This window comes from Panulirus ornatus, chromosome 14 (assembly GCF_036320965.1).
Source record: "Panulirus ornatus isolate Po-2019 chromosome 14, ASM3632096v1, whole genome shotgun sequence".
Lineage (NCBI taxonomy): Eukaryota > Metazoa > Arthropoda > Malacostraca > Decapoda > Palinuridae > Panulirus > Panulirus ornatus.
Genome location: NC_092237.1, coordinates 38,125,315 through 38,147,071, shown reverse-complemented (window position 1 = coordinate 38,147,071; position 21,757 = coordinate 38,125,315). Strand labels below are relative to the sequence as shown.

The 21,757-nt window shown below is 41.4% G+C and overlaps 1 protein-coding gene across 1 annotated transcript in view; it reads right to left on the bottom strand.

Annotated features, from left to right (window-relative positions):
• Positions 1–21,757, bottom strand: part of LOC139753528 (solute carrier family 22 member 13-like) — a 280,737-nt gene that overhangs the window by 117,063 nt on the left and 141,917 nt on the right. Inside the window, exons 6-8 of the mRNA XM_071670175.1 lie at positions 17,414–17,568; positions 16,849–17,017; positions 16,120–16,296 (exon numbers count right to left, since the gene is read on the bottom strand). Coding sequence (XP_071526276.1) covers positions 16,120–16,296; positions 16,849–17,017; positions 17,414–17,568 — 501 coding nt within the window. The remainder of the gene's footprint in view (positions 1–16,119; positions 16,297–16,848; positions 17,018–17,413; positions 17,569–21,757) is intronic.

The window sequence follows — 21,757 nt, the reverse complement described above, 5'->3', positions numbered from 1 at the left end:
CCACATACACATATATATACACATAAACGACCGTACATGCCTATATACATATATATATACATTTCAATATACATTCAAAGACATATGCACATATACACACGCACACATTCACACTTGTTGCCTTCATCCAAAAGGCAGGACTTTCGCCTCCCAGAAAATTCGCCTCCTCCACCCTATGATTCACTTCCGATTCCATGGTTCCATCCGCTACCAAATCCACTCCCAGATATCTAAAATATTTCACTTCCTCCAGTTTTCTCCATTCAGACTTACCTCCCAATTGGCTTGTCCCTCAACCCTACTGTACCTAATAACCTTGCTCTCATTCACATTTACTCACAGCTTTCTTCTTTTACACACTATACGAAACTCAGTCATCAGCCTCTGCAGTTTCTAACGCGCATCAGCCACCAGCGCTGTATCATCAGTGAACAAGAACTGACTCACTTCCCAAGCTCTCTCATCCACAACAGATTGCATACTTAACCCTCTTTCCAAAACTCTTGCATTCACCTTCCTAACAATCCCATCCGTAAACAAACTAAACAACCATGGAGACATCATACCCCTACTGCAAACATACATTCACTGAGAACCATTCACTCTCCTCTCATCCTCCACGTACACATGCCTTACATCCTCGACAAAAACTTTTCACTGCTTCTAACCACTTGCCCCCGCAATATATATTCTTAATTCCTTCCACAGAGAATTTCTATTAGATCTATCATATGCCTTCTTCAGATCCATTAATGCTATATACAAATCCATTTGCTTTTCTAAGTATTTCTCACATACATTCTTCAAAGCAAACACCTGATCCACACATCCTCTACCACTTCTGAAACCACACTGCTCTTCCCCAATCTGATGCTCTGTACATGCCTTCACCCTCTCAATCAATACCCTCCCATATAATTTACCAGGAATACTCAACAAACTTACACCACTGTAATTTGAGCATTCACTTCTATCCCTTTTGCCTTTGTACAATGGCACTATGCACGCATTCCGCCAATCCTCAGGCACCTCACCATGAGTCATACATATATCAAATAACCTTACCAACCAGTCAACAATACAGGTACCCCCTTTTTTAATAAATTCCAATGCAATACCATCCAAACCCGCCGCTTTGCCGGCTTTCATATTCTGCAAAGCTTTTATTACTTCTCTGTTTACCAAATCATTCTCCCTAACCCTCTCACTTTGCACACCACCTCGACTAAAACACCCTATATCTGCCACTCTATCATCAAACACATTCAACAAACCTTCAAAATACTCACTCCATCTCCTTCTCATATCACCACTACTTGGTATCACCTCCCCATTAGCCCCCTTCACTGAAGTTCCCATTTGTTCCCTTGTCTTATGCAACTTTATTTCCCTCCTACCAAAAGATCTTTTTACTCTCCCTAAAATTTAATGAAACTCTGTCACCCCAACTTTCATTTGCCCCCTTTTTCAACTCTTGCACCTTTCTCTTGACCTCCTGCTTTTTATTTTATACATCTCCCAGTCATTTGAATTATATCCGGGCAAAAATCGTTCAAATGGCTCTCTCTTCTCTTTCACTAATAATTTTAATTCTTCATCCCACCAGTTACTACCTTTTCTAGTCTGCCCACCTCCCACGCTTCTTATGCCAAAAGCATCTTTTGCGCAAGCTATCAGTGTTTCCCTAGATACATCCCCTTCCTCCCCCACTCCACTCACGTCCTTTGTTCTCACCTTTTTCCATTCTCTACTCAGTCTCTCTTGGTACCTACTCACACATGTCTCCTTCCGAAGCTCACTTATTCACTCTTTTCATCCCAACATTCTCTCCGCTTTTCTGAAAACCTCTACAAATCTTCACCCTCACCTCCACAAGATAATGATCAGACATCCCTCCAGTTGAACCTCTCAACACATTAACATCCAAAATCCTGTCTTTCGCGCGACTATCAATTAACACGTAATCCAATAACACGCTCTGGCCATCTCTCCTACTTACATACGTATATTTATGTATATCTCCCTCTTTAAACCTAGGACTCCTAATCAACAGTCCTTTTTCAGCATATAAATCTATAAGCTCTTCACCTTTTCCATTTACAGTACTGAGCACCCCACGTACACCAATTATTTCTTCAACTGCCACATTACTCACCTTTGCATTCAAATCCCCCATCACTATAACGCGGACTCCTACTTCAAAACTATTACCAGACTCACTAAGCTGGTCCCAAAACACTATGCTCTCATGATCATTCTTCTCATGCCCAGGTGCATATGCATCAATAATCACCCATCTCTCTCCATCCACTTTCAGTTTTACCCATATCAATCTAGAGTTTACTTTGTTACACACTATCATATACTCCCACCACTCCTGTTTCAGGAGTAGTGCTACCCATTCCCTTGCTCTTATATATGAATATATATATATATATATATATATATATATATATATATATATATATATATATATATATATATATATATATATGTATTTAAATTTTCATATTATTCGTCATTTTCCGCATTAGCGAGGTAGTGGCAAGAACAGAGGACTGGCCCTTTGAGAGAATATCCTCACCTGGCCCCCATTCTCTGTTCTCTCTTTTGGAAAATTTAAAGAAATGAGAGGGGAGGATTTCCAGCGCCCACCCTTCCCCTGCTCCCTTCCCTTTTAGTCGCATTCTACGACACGCAGGGAATACGTGGGAAATATTCTTTCTCCCCTATCCCCAGGGATATATGTATATATATATATATATATATATATATATATATATATATATATATATATATATATATATATATATATATATATATTATTTTTTTTTTATTTTGCTTTGTCGCTGTCTCCCGCGTTTGCGAGGTAGCGCAAGGAAACAGACGAGAGAAATGGCCCAACCCACCCCCATACACATGTATATACATACACGTCCACACACGAAAATATACATACCTATACATCTCAATGTACACATATATATACACACACAGACACAGACATATATACCCATGCACACAATTCACACTGTCTGCCTTTATTCATTCCAATCGCCAGCCTCGCCACACATGGAATACCATCCCCCTCCCCCCTCATGTGTGCGAGGTAGCGCTAGGAAAAGACAACAAAGGCTCCATTAGTTCACACTCAGTCTCTAGCTGTCATGCAATAATGCCCGAAACCACAGCTCCCTTTCCACATCCAGGCCCCACACTACTTTCCATGGTTTACCCCAGACGCTTCACATGCCCTGATTCAATCCACTGACTGCACGTCAACCCCGGTATACCACATTGATCCAATTCACTCTATTCCTTGCCCGCCTTTCACCCTCCTGCATGTTCAGGCCCCGATCACTCAAAATCTTTTTCACTCCAGCTTTCCACCTCCAATTTGGTCTCCCACTTCTCCTCGTTCCCTCCACCTCCGACACATATATCCTCTTCGTCAATCATTCCTCACTCATTCTCTTCATGTGCCCAAACCATTTCAAAACACCCTCTTCCGCTCTCTCAACCACGCTCTTTTTATTTCCACACATCTCTCTTACCCTTACATTACTTACTCGATCAAACAACCTCACACCACATATTGTCCTCAAACATCTCATTTCCAGCACATCCACCCTCCTGCGCACAACTCTATCCATAGCCCACGCCTCACAACCATATAACATTGTTGGAACCACTATTCCTTCAAACATACCCATTTTTGCTTTCCGAGATAATGTTCTCGATTCCACACACTTTTCAAGGCTCCAAGAATTTTCGCCCTCTATTCCCCCCTTATGATTCACTTCCGCTTCCATGGTTCCATCAGCCGCCAAATCCACTCCCAGATATTTAAAACACTTCACTTCCTCCAGTTTTTCTCCTTTCAAACTTACCTCCCATTTGACTTGACACTCAACCCTAATGTACCTATAATTTGCTCTTATTAACATTTACTCTCAACTTTCTTCTTTCACACACTTTACCAAACTCAGTCATCAGCTTCTGCTGTTTCTCACACGAATCAGCCACCAGCGCTGTATCATCAGCGAACAATAACTGACTCACTTCCCAAGCACTCTCTTCCACAACAGACTGCATACTTGCCCCTCTTTCCAAAACCCTTGCATTCACCTCCCTAACAACTTAGTCCATAAACAAATTAAACAACCATGGAGAAATCACGCACCACTGTCGAAAACCTACATTCACTGAGAACCAATCACTTTCCTCTCTTCCTACACGTACACATGCCTTACATCCTCGATAAAATCTCTTCACTGCTTCCAACAACTTTCATCCCACACCATATATTCTTAATACCTTCCACAGAGCATCTCTATCAACTTTATCATTTGCCTTCTCCAGATCCATAAATGCTATATACAAATCCATTTGCTTTTCTAAGTATTTTCCACACACATTCTTCAAAGCAAACACCTCATCCACACCTCCTCTACCACTTCTGAAACCACACTGCTCTTCCACAATCTGATGCTCTGTACATGCCTTCACCCTCTCAATCAATACCCTCCCATATAATTTACCAGGAAAACTCTGTAATTTGAGCACTCACTCTTATCTCCTTTGCCTTTGTACAATGGCACTATGCAAACATTCCGCCAATCCTCAGGCACCTCATCATGAATTATACATACATTAAATAACCTTACCAACCAGTCAACAATACAGTCATCCTCTTTTTTAATAAATTCTACTGTAATACCATCCAAACCCGGTGCCTTGCCGGCTTTCATCTTCCGCAAAGCATTTACTCCCTCTTTTCTGTTTACCAAATCATTGTCCCTAACCCTCTCACTTTGCATACCACTTCGACCAAAACACCCTATATCTGCCACTCTATCATCAAACACATTCAACAAACCTTCAAAATACTCGCTCTATCTCCTTCTCACATCACCACTACTTGTTATCACCTCCACGTTAGCCCCCTTCGCTGAAGATCCCATTTGCTCCCTTGTCTTACGCACTTTATTTACCTCCTTCCAAAACATATTTTCATTCTCCCTAAAATTTAATGATACTCTCTCACACCAACTCTCATTTGCCCTCTTTTTCACCTCTTCCACCTTTCTCTTGACCTCCTGCCTCTTTCTTTTATACATCACCCATTCATTTTCATTTTTTCCCTCCAAAAATCAAATGCCTCTCTCTTTTCTTTCACTAATAACCTTACTTCTTCATCACAACACTCACTACCCTTCCTAATCTGCCCACCTCCCACGCTTCTCATGCCACAAGCATCTTTTGCGCAAGCCATCATTGCTTCCCTGAATACATCCCATTCCTACCCCGCTACCCTTACCTCCTTTGTTCTCACCTTTTTCCATTCTGTACTTAGTTTCTCCTGGTACTTCCTCACACAAGATACCTTCCCAGCTCACTTACTCTCACCACTCTTTTCACCCCAACATTCTCCCTTCTTTTCTGAAAACCTCTACTAATCTTCACCTTCGCCCTCACAAGATAATGATCAAACATCCCTCCAGTTGCATCTCTCAGGACATTAACATCCAAAAGTCTGTCTTTGGCGATCCTATCAATTAAAATGTAATCCAATAACGCTCTCTGGCCATCTCTCCTACTTCCATACGTATACTTGTGTATATCTCTCTTTTTAAACCAGGTATTCCCAATGATCAGTCCTTTTTCAGCACATAAATCTACAGGCCCTTCAACATTTCGATTTACAGCACTGAACACCCTATGTATACCAATTATTCCCTCAACTGCCACATTACTCACCTTTGCATTCAAATCACCCATCACTATAACCCGGTCTCGTGCATGAAAACCACTAACACACTCATTCAGCTGCTCCCAAAACAATTGCCGCTGATGACCCTTCTTCTCATGGCCAGGTGCATATGCGTCAATAATCACCCATCTCTCTCAATCTACTCTCAGTTTTACCCATTTCAATCTACAGTTTACTTTGTTACACTCTATCATATGCTCCCATCACTACAGTTGCAGGAGTAGTGCTACTCCTTCCCTTCCTCTTACATATATATATATATATATATATATATATATATATATATATATATATATATATATATATATATATATATATATATATATATATATATACTCTTTATTTATTTTCCTTTGTCGCAGTTTACCGCGTTTGCGAGGTAGCGCAAGAAAACAGACGAAAGAAATGGCCCAACCCACCCCCATACACATGTATATACATACACGTACACACACGCAAATATACATACCTATACATCTCAATGTACACATATATATACACACACAGACATATACATATATATACAAAGACATAATTCAAACTGTTTGCCTTTATTTATTCCCATCGCCACCTCACCACACATGGAATAACTTCCCCTCCCCCCTCATGTGTGCGAGGTACCGCTAGGAAAAGACAATAAAGGCCCCATTCGTTCACACTCAGTCTCTAGCTGTCATGCAATAATGCCCAAAACCACGGCTCCCTTTCCACATCCAGGCCCCACACAACTTTCCGTGGTTTACCCCAGACGCTTCATATGCCCTGATTCAATCCATTGACAGCACGTCGACCCCAGTATACTACAGCGATCAAATTCACTCTATTCCTTGCACGCCTTTCACCCTCCTGCATGTTCAGTCCTCGATCACTCAAAATCTTTTTCACTCCATCTTTCCACCTCCAATTTGGTTTCCCATTTCTCCTCGTTCCCTCCACCTCCGACACATATATCCTCTTGATCAATCTTTCCTCACTCATTCTCTCCATGTACCCAAACCATTTCAAAATACCCTCTTCTGCTCTCTCACCCACGCTCTTTTTATTTCCACATATCTCTCTTACCCTTACATTACTTACTCCATCAAACCACCTCACTCCACATATTGTCCTCAAATATCTCATTTCCAACACATCCACCCACCTGCGTACAACTCTATCCATAGCCCACGCCTCGCAACCATACAACATTGTTGGAACCACTATATATAAGGAACCACTATATATATGAGGAGAAATATATATATATATATATATATAAATATATATATATATATATATATATATATATATATATATATATATATATATATATATATATATATATATTTATATATATATATATATATATATATATATATATATATATATATATATATATATATATATATATATATATATATATATATATATATATATATATATATATATATATATATATATATATATATATATATATATATATATCATTAGATTTTAGGGAGAATGAAAAGATGTTCTGGAAGGAGGTAATAAAGTGCGTAAGACAAGGGAGCAAATGGGAACTTCAGTGAAGGGCGCAAATGGGGAGGTGATAACAAGTAGTGGTGATGTGAGAAGGAGATGGAGTGAGCATTTTGAAGGTTTGTTGAATGTGTTTGATGATAGAGTGGCAGATATAGGGTGTTTTGGTCGAGGTGGTGTGCAAAGAGAGAGGGTTAGGGAAAATGATTTGGTAAACAGAGAAGATGTAGTAAAAGCTTTGCGGAAGATGAAAGCCGGCAAGGCAGCAGGTTTGGATGGTATTGCAGTGGAATTTATTAAAAAAGGGGGTGACTGTATTGTTGACTGGTTGGTAAGGTTATTCAATGTATGTATGACTCACGGTGAGGTGCCTCAGGATTGGCGGAATGCGTGCATAGTGCCATTGTACAAAGGCAAAGGGGATAAGAGTGAGTGCTCAAATTACAGAGGTATAAGTTTGTTGAGTATTCCTGGTAAATTATATGGGAGGGTATTGATTGAGAGGGTGAAGGCATGTACAGAGCATCAGATTGGGGAAGAGCAGTGTGGTTTCAGAAGTGGTAGAGGATGTGTGGATCAGGTGTTTGCTTTGAAGAATGTATGTGAGAAATACTTAGAAAAGCAAATGGATTTGTATGTAGCATTTATGGATCTGGAGAAGGCATATGATAGAGCTGATAGAGATGCTCTGAGGAGGGTATTAAGAATATATGGTGTGGGAGGCAAGTTGTTAGAAGTAGTGAAAAGTTTTTATCGAGGATGTAAGGCATGTGTACGTGTAGGAAGAGAGGAAAGTGATTGGTTCTCAGTGAATGTAGGTTTGCGGCAGGGGTGTGTGATGTCTCCATGGTTGTTTAATTTGTTTATGGATGGGGTTGTTAGGGAGATGAATGCAAGAGTTTTGGAAAGAGGGGCAAGTATGAAGTCTGTTGGGGATGAGAGAGCTTGGGAAGTGAGTCAGTTGTTGTTCGCTGATGATACAGCGCTGGTGGCTGATTCATGTGAGAAACTGCAGAAGCTGGTGACTGAGTTTGGTAAAGTGTGTGAAAGAAGAAAGTTAAGAGTAAATGTGAATAAGAGCAAGGTTATTAGGTACTTTAGGGTTGAGGGTCAAGTCAATTGGGAGGTGAGTTTGAATGGAGAAAAACTGGAGGAAGTGAAGTGTTTTAGATATCTGGGAGTGGATCTGGAAGCAGATGGAACCATGGAAGCGGAAGTGGATCATAGGGTGGGGGAGGGGGCGAAAATTCTGGGAGCCTTGAAGAATGTGTGGAAGTCGAGAACATTATCTCGGAAAGCAAAAATGGGTATGTATGAAGGAATAGTGGTTCCAACAATGTTGTATGGCTGCGAGGCGTGGGCTATGGATAGAGTTGTGCGCAGGAGGATGGATGTGCTGGAAATGAGATGTTTGAGGACAATGTGTGGTGTGAGGTGGTTTGATCGAGTAAGTAACGTAAGGGTAAGAGAGATGTGTGGAAATAAAAAGAGCGCGGTTGAGAGAGCAGAAGAGGGTGTTTTGAAATGGTTTGGGCACATGGAGAGAATGAGTGAGAAAAGATTGACCAAGAGGATATATGTGTCGGATGTGGAGGGAACGAGGAGAAGAGGGAGACCAAATTGGAGGTAGAAAGATGGAGTGAAAAAGATTTTGTGTGATCGGGGCCTGAACATGCAGGAGGGTGAAAGGAGGGCAAGGAATAGAGTGAACTGAAGCGATGCGGTATACCGGGGTTGACGTGCTGTCAGTGGATTGAATCAAGGCATGTGAAGCGTCTGGGGTAAACCATGGAAAGCTGTGTAGGTATGTATATTTGCGTGTGTGGACGTATGAATATACATGTGTATGGGGGTATGTTGGGCCATTTCTTTCGTCTGTTTCCTTGCGCTACCTCGCAAACGCGGGAGACAGCGACAAAGCAAAAAAAAAAAAGAAAAAAAAAAAAAATTATATATATATATATATATATATATATATATATATATATATATATATATATATATATATATATATATATATATATATATATATATATATATATATATATATATATATATATATATATGTGTGTGTTTTTAGAAAAGAAGAGTGAATGTTGGGGTGAAGAGGGTGGTGAGAGTAAGTGAGCTTGGGAATGAGACTGTGTGAGGAAGTACCAGGAGAGACTGAGTACAGAATGGAAAAAGGTGAGAACAATGGAAGTAAGGGGAGTGGGGGAGGAATGGGATGTATTTAGGGAATCAGTGATGGATTGCGCAAAAGATGCTTGTGGCATGAGAAGAGTGGGAGGTGGGTTGATAGAAAGGGTAGTGAGTGGTGGGATGAAGAAGTAAGATTATTAGTGAAAGAGAAGAGAGAGGCATTTGGACGATTTTTGCAGGGAAAAAATGCAATTGAGTGGGAGATGTATAAAAGAAAGAGACAGGAGGTCAAGAGATAGGTGCAAGAGATAGGGTGTTTTGGTCGAGGTGGTGTGCAAAGTGAGAGGGTTAGGGAAAATGATTTGGTAAACAGAGAAGAGGTAGTAAAAGCTTTGCGGAAGATGAAAGCCGGCAAGGCAGCAGGTTTGGATGGTATTGCAGTGGAATTCATTAAAAAAGGGGATGACTGTATTGTTGACTGGTTGGTAAGGTTATTCAATGTATGTATGACTCATGTTGAGGTGCCTGAGGATTGGCGGAATGCGTGCATACTGCCATTGTACAAAGGCAAAGAGGATAAGAGTGAGTGCTCAGATTACAGAGGTATAAGTTTGTTGAATATTCATGGTAAATTATATGGGAGGGTATTGATTGAGAGGGTGAAGGTATGTACAGAGCATCAGATTGAGGAAGAGCAGTGTAGGAAGCGAGAAAAGTGATTGGTTCTGAGTGAATGTAGGTTTGCGGCATCGGTGTGTGATGTCTCCATTGTTGTTTAATTTGTTTATGAATGGGGTTTTAAGGGAGGTGAATGCAAGAGTTTTGAAAAAGAGTGGCAAGTATGAAGTCTGTTGTGGATGAGAGAGCTTGGAAAGTGAGTCAGTTGTTGTTCGCTGATGATACAGCGCTGGTGGCTGATTCATGTGAGAAACTGCAGAAGCTGGTGACTGAGTTTGGTAAAGTGTGTGAAAGAAGAAAGTTAAGAGTAAATGTGAATAAGAGCAAGGCTCTTAGGTACAGTAGGGTTGAGGGTCAAATCAATTGGGAGGTAAGTTTGAATGGAGAAAAACTGGAGGAAGTAAAGTGTTTTAGATATCTGGGAGTGGATCTGGCAGCGGATGGAACCATGGAAGCGGAAGTGAATCATAGGGTGGGGTAGGGGGCAAAAATCCTGGGAGACTTGAAGAATGTGTGGAAGTCGAGAACATTATCTCGGAAAGCAAAAATGGGTATGTTTGAAGGAATAGTGGTTCCAACAATGTTGTATGGTTGCGAGGCGTGGGCTATGGATAGAGTTATGCGCAGGAGGGTGGAAGTGCTGGAAATGAGATGTTTGAGGACAATGTGTTGTGTGAGGTGGTTTGATCGAGTAAGTAATATAAGTGTAAGAGAGATGTGTGGAAATAAAAAGAGCGTGGTTGAGAGAGCAGAAGAGGGTGTTTTGAAATGGTTTGGGCACATGGAGAGAATGAGTGAGGAAAGATTGACCAAGAGGATATATGTGTCGGAGGTGGAGGGAACGAGGAGAAGTGGGAGACCAAATTGGAGGTGGAAAGATGGAGTGAAAAACATTTTGAGTGATTGGGGCCTGAACATGCAGGAGGGTGAAAGGCGTGCAAGGAATAGAGTGAATTGGATCGATGTGGTATACCGGGGTTGACGTGCTGTCAGTGGATTGAATCAGGGCATGTGAAGCGTCTGGGGTAAACCATGGAAAGTAGTGTGAGGCGTGGGTGTGGAAAGGGAGCTGTGGTTTCGGGCATTATTGCGTGACAGCTGGAGACTGAGTGTGAACGAATGGGGCCTTTGTTGTCTTTTCCTAGTGCTACCTCGCACACATGAGGGGGGAGGGGGATGGTATCCCATGTGTGGCGAGGTGGCGATGGGAATGAATAGGGGCAGGCAGTGTGAAATGTGTGCATGGGTATATATGTATGTGTCTGTGTGTGTGTACATTGTGTATGGGGGTGGGTTGTGCCATTTCTTTCGTCTGTTTCCTTGCGCTACCTCGCAAACGCGGGAGACAGCGACAAAGCAAAATAAAAAAAAAATATATATATATATATATATATATATATATATATATATATATATATATATATATATATATATATATATATATATATATATATATATATATATATATGGTTTCGGTGCATTATTACATTACAGCTAGAGACTAAGTGTGAACGAATGGGGCCTTTGTTGTCTTTTCCTAGCGTTACCTCGCACACATGAGCGGGGAGGCGGTTGTTATTCCATGTGTGGCGATGTGGCGATGGGAACAAATAAAGACAGAAAGTATGAATTATGTTCATGTGTATATATGTGTATGTCTGTGTGTATACGTATATATATGTGTACATTGAGATGTATAGGTATGTATATTTGCATGTGTGGACGTGTATGTATATGCTTCCCACGGATTAATCACGTTTCGTAGAAGGCGACTAAAGGGGACGGGAGCGGGGGGCCAGAAACCCTCCCCTCCTTGTATTTTGACTTTCTAAAAGGGGAAACTGAAGAAGGAGTCACGCGGGGAGTGCTCATCCTCCTCGAAGGCTGAGATTGGGGTGTCTAAATGTGTGTTGATGTAACCAAGATGAGAACAAAGGAGAGATAGTTAGTATGTTTGATGAAAGGAACCTGGATGTTTTGGCTCTGAGTGAAACGAAGCTCAAGGGTAAAGGGGAAGAGTGGTTTGGGAATGTCTTGGGAGTAAAGTCAGAGGTTAGTGAGAGGACAAGGGCAAGGGAAGGAGTAGCACTGCTCCTCAAACAGGAGTGGTGGGAGTATGTTATAGAGTGTAGGGAAGTAAATTCTAGATTGATATGGGTAAAACTGAAAGTTGATGGAGAGAGATGGGTGATTATTGGTGCATATGCACCTGGGCATGAGAAGAAAGTTCATGAGAGGCAAGTGTTTTGGGAGGAGCTGAATGAGTGTGTTAGTGGTTTTGATGCACATGACCGGGTTATAGTGATGGGTGATTTAAATGCAAAGGTGAGTAATGTGGCAGTTCAGGGAATGATTGGTATACATGGGGTGTTCAGTGTTATAAATGGAAATGGGAAGAACTTGTGGATGTTTGTGCTGAGAAGGGACTGGTGATTGGGAATACCTGGTTTAAAAAACGAGATATGCATAAGTGTACGTATGTAAGTAGGAGAGATGGCCAGAGAGCGTTATTGGATTACGTGTTAATTGATAGGCGCGCGAAAGCGAGACTTTTGGATGTTAATGTGCTGAGAGGTGCAACTGGAGGGATGACTGATCATTATCTTGTGGAGGCGAAGGTGAAGATTTGTAGGGGTTTTCAGAAAAGAAGAGAGAATGTTTCGGTGAAGAGGGTGGTGAGAGTAAGTGAGCTTGGGAAGGAGACTTGTATTATTAAGTACCAGGAGAGACTGAGTACAGAATGGAAAAAGGTGAGAACAAAGGAGGTAAGGGGAGTGGGGGAGGAATGGGATGTATTTAGGGAAGCAGTGATGGCTTGCGCAAAAGATACTTGTGGAATGAGAAGCGTGGGAGGTGGGTTGATTAGAAAGGATAGCGAGTGGTGGGATGAAGAAGTAAGATTATTAGTGAAGGAGAAGAGAGAGGCATTTGGACTATTTTTGCAGGGAAAAAATGAGAATGAGTGGGAGATGTATAAAAGAAAGAGGTAGGAGGTCAAGAAAAAGGTGCAAGAGGTGAAAAACAGGGCAAATGAGAGTTGGGGTGAGAGTGTACCATTAAATTTTAGGGAGAATAAAAACATGTTTTGGAAAGAGGTAGATAAAGTGCGTAAGACAAGGGAGCAAATGGGAACTTCAGTGAAGGGGGCTAATGGGAGGTGATAACAAGTGGTGGTGATGTGAGAAGGAGATGGAGTGGGTATTTTGAAGGTTTGTTGAATGGGTTTGATGATAGAGTGGCAGATATAGGGTGTTTTCGTCGAGGTGGTGTGCAAAGTGAGAGGGTTTGGGAAAATGATTTGGTAAACAGAGAAGAGGTAGTAAAAGCTTTTCGGAAGATGAAAGCCGGAAAGGCAGCAGGTTCGATGGTATTGCAGTGGAATTTATTAAAAAAGGGGGTGACTGTATTTTTGACTGGTTGGTAAGGTTATTTAATGTATGTATGATTCATGGTGAGGTGCCTGAGGATTGGCGGAATGCTTGCATAGTGCCATTGTACAAAGGCAAAGGGGATAAGAGTGAGTGCTCAAATTACAGAGGTATAAGTTTGTTGAGTATTCCTGGTAAATTATATGGGAGGGTATTGATTGAAAGGGTAAAGGCATGTACAGAGCATCAGATTGGGGAAGAGCAGTGTGGTTTCAGAAGTGGTAGAGGATGTGTGGATCAGGTGTTTGCTTTGAAGAATGTATGTGAGAAATACTTAGAAAAGCAAATGGATTTGTATGTAGCATTTATAGATCTCGAGAAGGCATATGATGGAGTTGATAGAGATGCTCTGTGGAAGGTACTAAGAATATATAGTGTGGGAGGCAAGTTGTTAGAAGCAGTGAAAAGTTTTTGTCGAGGATGTAGGCCATGTGTAGGTGTAGGAAGAGAGGAAAGTGATTGGTTCTCAGTGAATGTAGGTTTGCGGCATCGGTGTGTGATGTCTCCATGGTTGTTTAATTTGTTTATGGATGGGGTTGTTAGGGAGGTGAATGCAAGAGTTTTGGAAAGAGGGGCAAGTATGCAGTCTGTTGTGGATGAGAGAGCTTGGGAAGTGAGTCAGTTGTTGTTCGCTGATGATACAGCGCTGTTGGCTGATTCATGTAAGAAACTGCAGAAGCTGGTGACTGAGTTTGGTAAAGTGTGTGAAAGAAGAAAGTTAAGAGTAAATGTGAATAAGAGCAAGGTTATTAGGTACAGTAGTGTTGAGGGTCAAGTCACTTGGGCGGGAAGTTTGAATTGAGAAAAACTGGAGGAAGTGAAGTGTTTTAGATACCTGGGAGTGGATCTGCCAGCGGATGGAACCATAGAAGCGGAAGTGAATCATAGGGTGGGGGAGGAGGCGAAAATTTTGGGAGCCTTGAAGAATGTTTGGAAGTTAAGAACATTATCTCGGAAAGCAAAAATGTGTATATTTGAAGGAATAGTGTTTCCAACAATGTTGTATGGTTGCGAGGCATGGGCTATGGATAGAGTTGTGCGCAGGAGGGTGGATGTGCTGGAAATGAGATGTTTGAGGACAATGTGTGGTGTGAGGGGGTTTGATGGGGTAAGTAATGTAAGGGTAAGAGAGATGTGTGGAAATAAAAAGAGTATGGTTGAGAGAGCAGAAGAGGGTGTTTTGAATTGGTTTGGGCACATGGAGAGAATGAGTGAGGAAAGATTGCCCAAGAGGATATATGTGTCGGAGGTGGAGGAAACGAGAAGTGGGAGACCAAATTGGAGGTGGAAAGATGGAGTGAAAAAGATTTTGAGTGATCGGGGCCTGAACATGCAGGAGGGTGAAAGGCTTGCAAGGAATAGAGTGAATTGGATCGATGTGGTATACCGAGGTCGACGTGCTGTCAATGGATTGAATCAGGGCATGTGAAGCGTCTGGGGTAAACCATGGAAAGTTGTGTTGGGCCTGGATGTGGAAAGGGAGCTGTGGTTTCGGGCATTATTACATGACAGCTAGAGACTGAGTGTGAACGAATGGGGCCTTTGTTGTCTTTTCCTAGCGCTACCTCGCACACATGAGGGGGCGAGGGGGATGTTATTCCATGTGTGGCGAGGTGGCGATGGGAATAAATAAAGGCAGACAGTATGAATTATGTACGTGTGTATATATGTATATGTCTGTGTGTGTATATATATGTGTACATTGAGATGTATAGGTATGTATATTTGCGTGCGTGGACGTGTATGTGTATACATGTGTATAGGGGTGGGTTGGGCCATTTCTTTCGTCTGTTTCCTTGCGCTACCTTGCAAACGCGGGAGACAGCGACAAAGCAAAATAAAAAGAATAAATGAATAAATAAATATATATATATATATATATATATATATATATATATATATATATATATGCAGAAGTAATTAGATATGCACAAACAGTACAGGGAGAAATTCTTTTGTGAAGGGGCCTCGTCTCTCCGTTGATTCAAATATCACAAAACTCTTCGAAACTCATTCCAAATGTCTGCAGCGTGTGTCACTACCTAGCTGACTTAGATCTGTATAGAAACATTTTGTTTAAGGCTAAACTACTTCGTACAAGATGAATAGTTTTTATCGTATTGAAGACAAGAGTGTTTCATACTATTTTTATGGATAATTTCATAATGTCTTTGAATTCATTATGCATATGTTCTCTTTATTCACAAGTGAAATTGATTACAATCTTTAGACATCTATCACACAAGCTGCATCTATCAGTAATTTACCACTATCTATTTTTTATATTAAATAAATGAAGATGAACTTGAATAATGTCTCATGGTAAGATGTTTTGCCAAGAAATATGAGTTCCTTAACGATGATTAGACGAAGCCCATGACACGTGTCACAAGTGTTACTACGGATCCTCTCTTAGCCATGATGGCCGTAGGAGGGAAGACCTACCATCGTCCCAAACCTTCCTATGGCAGATACATGCGAGAAAATCTGTCCTGATGCCCATCCTCTCCATGACAACCAGGCGAGGAAAACATTACGGTTTTTTTATCCACTTTACGAAAACAAGATGGACGAAGAGTTGATATGATTGCCTCTTGTTAATGAGAGGCAAGCGAGGGAAGACCTACCGTTAGAGACATCTTCTCCATAGCTGTCAGCAGGTACTGGTCTGACGGCAACGACCTACGATTGACCTTGGCTCCCCAGCGGAGGATCTCGAGCGTCTGGCTGTATCGACCTTGTAGAATCAGCCAACGAGGAGACTCCGGCATAAACCTTGGAGGGTGGGTAGGAAGAGGGGCGTCATGACTCTCCGGCAAGATAGATAATAAACGGGAATAATTCACTGATAAAAGAGATGGTAATTTATTGTTATTTGCTATTCACTCTTGCTAGTATTGCCAACAACATTAGAATGGACTGTGTTCCAAGACAAGAATAAAGTACTATTGCACTTTTACAATTTGTTCTTGTAAGTTCGTAACACTCAAGTTATCTAAAATGGTAGAAAATATTGAAGTCCTGTTTTCATCTTCTGTAGACTGTTAATCATGATGATAGTGATATGGTCAAGATACTTGAGGCAATATCTGGTGCCAATTATCTCGTTATATTGTAGTTTAAATCATGAATATGAACACCTCAACGATTTCCGGATGACTTGAAGACTTTACTGATGTACCGAGAACTGTACCTTACTTTCAGACATTTATGACTTACTTCATGAGTTCAAGAATCCACCTGGGCACCTGGATACAAACTTGCTTGCTGATGTAAACTACTAAGTAGATGACTTGCTTGGTTTTTTAGACCGGGTGGTGGACTCACCAGTACTGAAGAGTTAAGAGTAGGGTAGGGAGAGAGAGCGTAGCCTGAAGCCATCTCCATCTCTTCACCAAATAGGCGATGCCCGGTAGAGCCATGTAACCCAGGGCCCACGGCAGCATAAACAATGTCCCAAACTTTGACCGCTCCTTCGCCGAGCAGATCTCCATTACTTTATCGCAATGAAAGAAAACGACAACGTTAGAAAGAAAACGATAACGTCAGAAAGGAAACGACAAAAGTAGAAAGAAAACGTCAATGTTAGAAAGAAGACGTCAACGTTAGAAATGCATGAAAGCCATCTTAACAAACATGAGTAAGCGATGGAAAGACAATAACAGCTAAGAGTCTCACATTATCAGAGTCAACAAAAACAGCAGAGTAGACCGAGGGATCTGTAGAGGAAACAAAATTTCCTGCAATAAAACACTGTTGATGACCTCAATTACGGCTCATCATGAGGTATTATCCCGTCTATTCCCAGTAAGTCAATTAAAGGCCGTTTATAGGTAGCCTGCATGATAATTGCTGGACCACTGATGCACACAACATAGGAGGCTGTACTCACGGATTAAGAAGTTACCCGAGGACAAGCCACCGTAGACTACGTTGGTGACCAGTTTCAAGATGATATAGACCTCGACGCTGGACGAAGCGGAGGTGGCAAACGTCAACACTACCACCAGAAGAGAACTCCATAGAACTACAGGTCGGCGACCGAACCTGGTGGTAAGGCAACATGGGAACATTAATAGATGCATAGTTGATAACATCTTTTTTATTGGAATACATTGGAACAACTAAGAACGCCCGGGCAACTTCAACTATTCTGGGGAAAATTATAAAGAAATTGTTCATCACTAAATTGAACAGATATAGTGCATTCTATTTTTTGTGTTGAAGTAACATAGACATGTGAAAATCATATCATGTAATTGCTTATTAATCCTCAAATGATCACACACACACACACACACACACACACACACACACACACACACACACACACACACTCATCAACTGAGACAATTATCTGGATCGGAGAAAGAGGATAGCGATGATGAAAGTGCTTTTGGTGATGTTGTTACCAATGATTTACGAAAGATGAATGAAGAAAAAAAATCCAGGGACAAAAACTAATTTCTGAGGTGCTTTTTATAGGAAAATTAGGCAAGCTCTCCTATTCATCAAAGGTTGTTGAATAACTATTTTCAACATGATATGTTTGTGCTATAGAATAAGTATTTCTATTGTTGATATGATGATATGGTACGAACATAATTACAAGTGTCTGTGTATTCAAAATTACATGCAAATATACTCTCTGAATCATTTGAATTAAAGCTTAGCAAGAAACAACAGTCGTAGTTTGTCTATATCCCATGTTTAGAAACAATATTCATTAACAACTCTACATATGTGTAAAGATTATCTCGTTATATCTGCCGGATCGCCCCTCAAGTTGAGTGATGTCTGAGCACCAAACTCCAAGCAAAACAAGTGTCTTTTCCGATACAGTTGACAGAAACTATAAAGTATTATATCAATCTCAGGTCTATGTGCTCAATAGTGGACCTGTCCTTCACACTATGCATGTCATTATCATTACCTGCCTTTAACCTGTCACAAAGAAGCATTGCTTACGTTTAAGTATGGATCCTGAAGCACATCATAGATGGCTTGGCACGTATCAGGAATAATTGCAGACAGACTATGTTTAGATGTTCTTGTTCTGTATTGAAGGGAAGTGTAGGAGTACCCGGTGGAAAGGTAAATCAACATTGCCTCTAGACGTGCTTCTGGTGAAATGCTCTCTCTCATACAGGTGTCCTGCTTCGTTATAAAAGGTTTTACCTTCTCAAAAAAGTCTTAGAAGCTGTTTGGGTACAACCGCATATAGTTTGTGAAATCTGATTCATAACCAAATCGCAGTTCATGTAAAATGGTTGCATGGCTTCCCCTTTCGCTTCGTTTCTGTAACCAGTCCTTGCACCATTACCTTCTTGTCACCTCCTTGTCCTCACATAGCGTAGCAATTATCATGCTGCATAGTGCTATTTTCTTGGTTTTGTTTTTAATCTTCTTTTGCACCATGGTAATGATGTACCGCACTAGACGCTGGCAACGACCACCTGTCGCCCAAGTCCACACTAACACTGACTTGAATACCTGTGTGTTGCCAGCGAACATCAGCTTCGAACATCGTCTGCCGGTCTTTGCCTGGTGAACACAGTAGACACTGTGGTATACAACTTCATATGGTACCACTGATTGTTGCCATATTAAGTTCCCTCGTTTCGACGCTTATGACGTCATCCTGCTTCGCCTTATGATATGGTAACAGTGTTTGTCCGACGGACTCTGATCGACCGTGTGGACGTAACCTAAAGGGGGCGGGAGCGGGGCGCTGGAAGCCCCTCTCCTTCTTGTATTTCAGTTTTTTAAAGAGGAAACAGAAGAACGAGTCAAGCGAGGAGTGCTCATCCTCCTCGAAGGCTCAGATTGGGATGTCTGAATGTGTGTGGATGTTAGCAAGATGAGAAGAAAGGAGAGATAGGTAGTATGTTTGAGGACAGGAACCTGTAAGTTTTGGCTCTGAATGAAACGAAGCTCAAAGGTAAAGGGAAAGAATGGTTTGGAAAAGTTTTCGGAATAAGTTCAGGGATTGGTGAGAAAAGAGCTAAGAAAGGAGTAGCACTACTTCTGATGCAGGAGTTGTGGGAGAGTGTGTTAGAGTGTAAGAAATTATATTCTAGATTGATGTAGATAGAACTGAAAGTGAATGGCAAAAGATGAATAATTATCATTGCATATGCACCTCGTCATGAGAAGAAAGATCATGACAGACAAGAGTTTTTGGAATAACTAAGTGAGTGTGTCAGCAGGTTTGGTGATTTAATTACGAATACAAGTAATGCGGCAGTTGAGGGTTTAATTGGTGCGCATGGGGTATTCAGTGTTGTAGATGGAAATGGTAAAGAGCTTCAAGATTTGTGTGCTAAGAAAAGACTGGCGATTGGGAATATCTGGTTTAAAAAGAGAAATATACAAAACTATCCGTATATAAGTAAGAGAAATGGTAGGCGGGCATTATAAGGTTACCTATTAAGTGATGTACAGAGCATGAGATTAGGGAAGAGCAGCGTGGTATCGGAAGTGGTAGGGGATGTGTGGATCAGGTGTTTGCTTTGAAGAATGTATGTGAGAAATATCTAGAAAAACAAATGGATTTGTATGCAGTATTTATGGATCTGGAGAAGGCATATGATAGAGTTGATAGAGATGCGTTGTGGAAGGTATTAAGATGCTAAGTTGCTGGAAGCAATGAAAAGTGTTTATCAAGGATATAAGGCATGTGTAAGAGTAGGAAGAGTGGAAACTGATTGGTTCCCACTGAATGTCGGCCTGCGGCAGGGGTGCTTGATGTCTCCATGGTTGTTTAATTTGTTTATGGATGGGGTTCTTAGGGAGGGGAATGCAAGAGTTTTGGAGAGAGGGGCAAGTATGCAGTCTGTTGGGGATGAGAGGGCTTCGGAAGTGAGTCAGTTATTGTTCGCTGATGATACAGCACTGGTGGCTGATTTGGGTGAGAAACTGCAGAAGTTGGTGACTGAGTTTGGTAAAGTGGGCGAAAGAAGAAAACCGAGAGTAAATGTAAATAAGAGTAAAGTTATTAAGTTCAGTAGGGTTGAGGGACAAGTTAATTAGGAGGTAAGTTTTAATGGAAAAAAATTGGAGGAAGTAAAGTGTTTTAGATATTTGGAAGTGGATTTAGCAGCGGATGGAACCATGGAAGCAAAAGTGAGTCACAGGGCGGCGGAGGGAGCGAGGGTACTGGAGCGTTGAAGAATGTGTGGAAGGCGAGAACGTTATTGCGGATAGCAAAAAAATGGGTATGTTTGAAGGAATAGTGGTTCCAACAATGGTTGCGAGGCATGGGCTTGAGATAGGATTGTACGGAGGAAGGTGGATGTGTTGGAAATGAGATGTTTGAGAACAATATGTGGTGTGAGGTGGTCTGATCTAGTAAGTAATGAAATGGTAAGAGAGATGTGTAGTAATAAAAAGAGTGTGGTTGAGAGAGCAGAAGAGGGTGTATTGAAATGATTTGGTCACATGGAGAGAATGAGTGAGGAAAGATTATCAAAAAGGATATATGTGTCAGAGGTGGAAAGAACGAGGAAAAGTGGGAGACTAAATTGAGGTGGAAGGATGGAGTGATAAAGACTTTGAGTGATCGGGCCTGAATGTGCAGGAGGGTGAATGGCGTGTAAGGAATAGATTGAACTGGAACGATGTGGTTACATTGGTCGACGTGCTATTAATGGATTGAACCAGGGCATGTGAAGCGTCTGGGGTAAACCATGGAAAGTTTTGTGGGGCCTGGATGTGGAAAAGGAGCTGTGGGTTCGGTGCATTGCACATGACAGCTAGAGACAGTGTGAAGGAATATGGCCTTCGCTGTCTTTTCCTGGCGCTATTACGCGTGCGCGTGAGGGGGGGGGGGGGGGGGGTCATGTGTGGCGGAGTGACGACGGGAATGGATGGGGGCAGCTTGTATGAGTGTGTACAGGTGCATGTATGTATAAGTCTGTGTAAGTATATGTATGTATGCGTTGAAATGTATAGGTATGTATATTTGCGTGTGTGGGCGTTTATGTATATACATGTGCATTTGGGTGGGATGGGCCATTCTTTCGTCTGTTTCTTTGCGCTATTTCGCAAATGTGGGAGACAGCAAATAAGTATAATTGATGAATAAGTATTAACTGATAGGCGTATAAATAATAGACCTCTATGTAGATGTGCTGAGAGGTGCAACTGGAGGGATGACTGATCACTACCTTGTGGAGACGAGGGTGAAGATTTGTAGAAGTTCTCGGAAAAAAGGAGACAATGTTGGGGAGAAGAT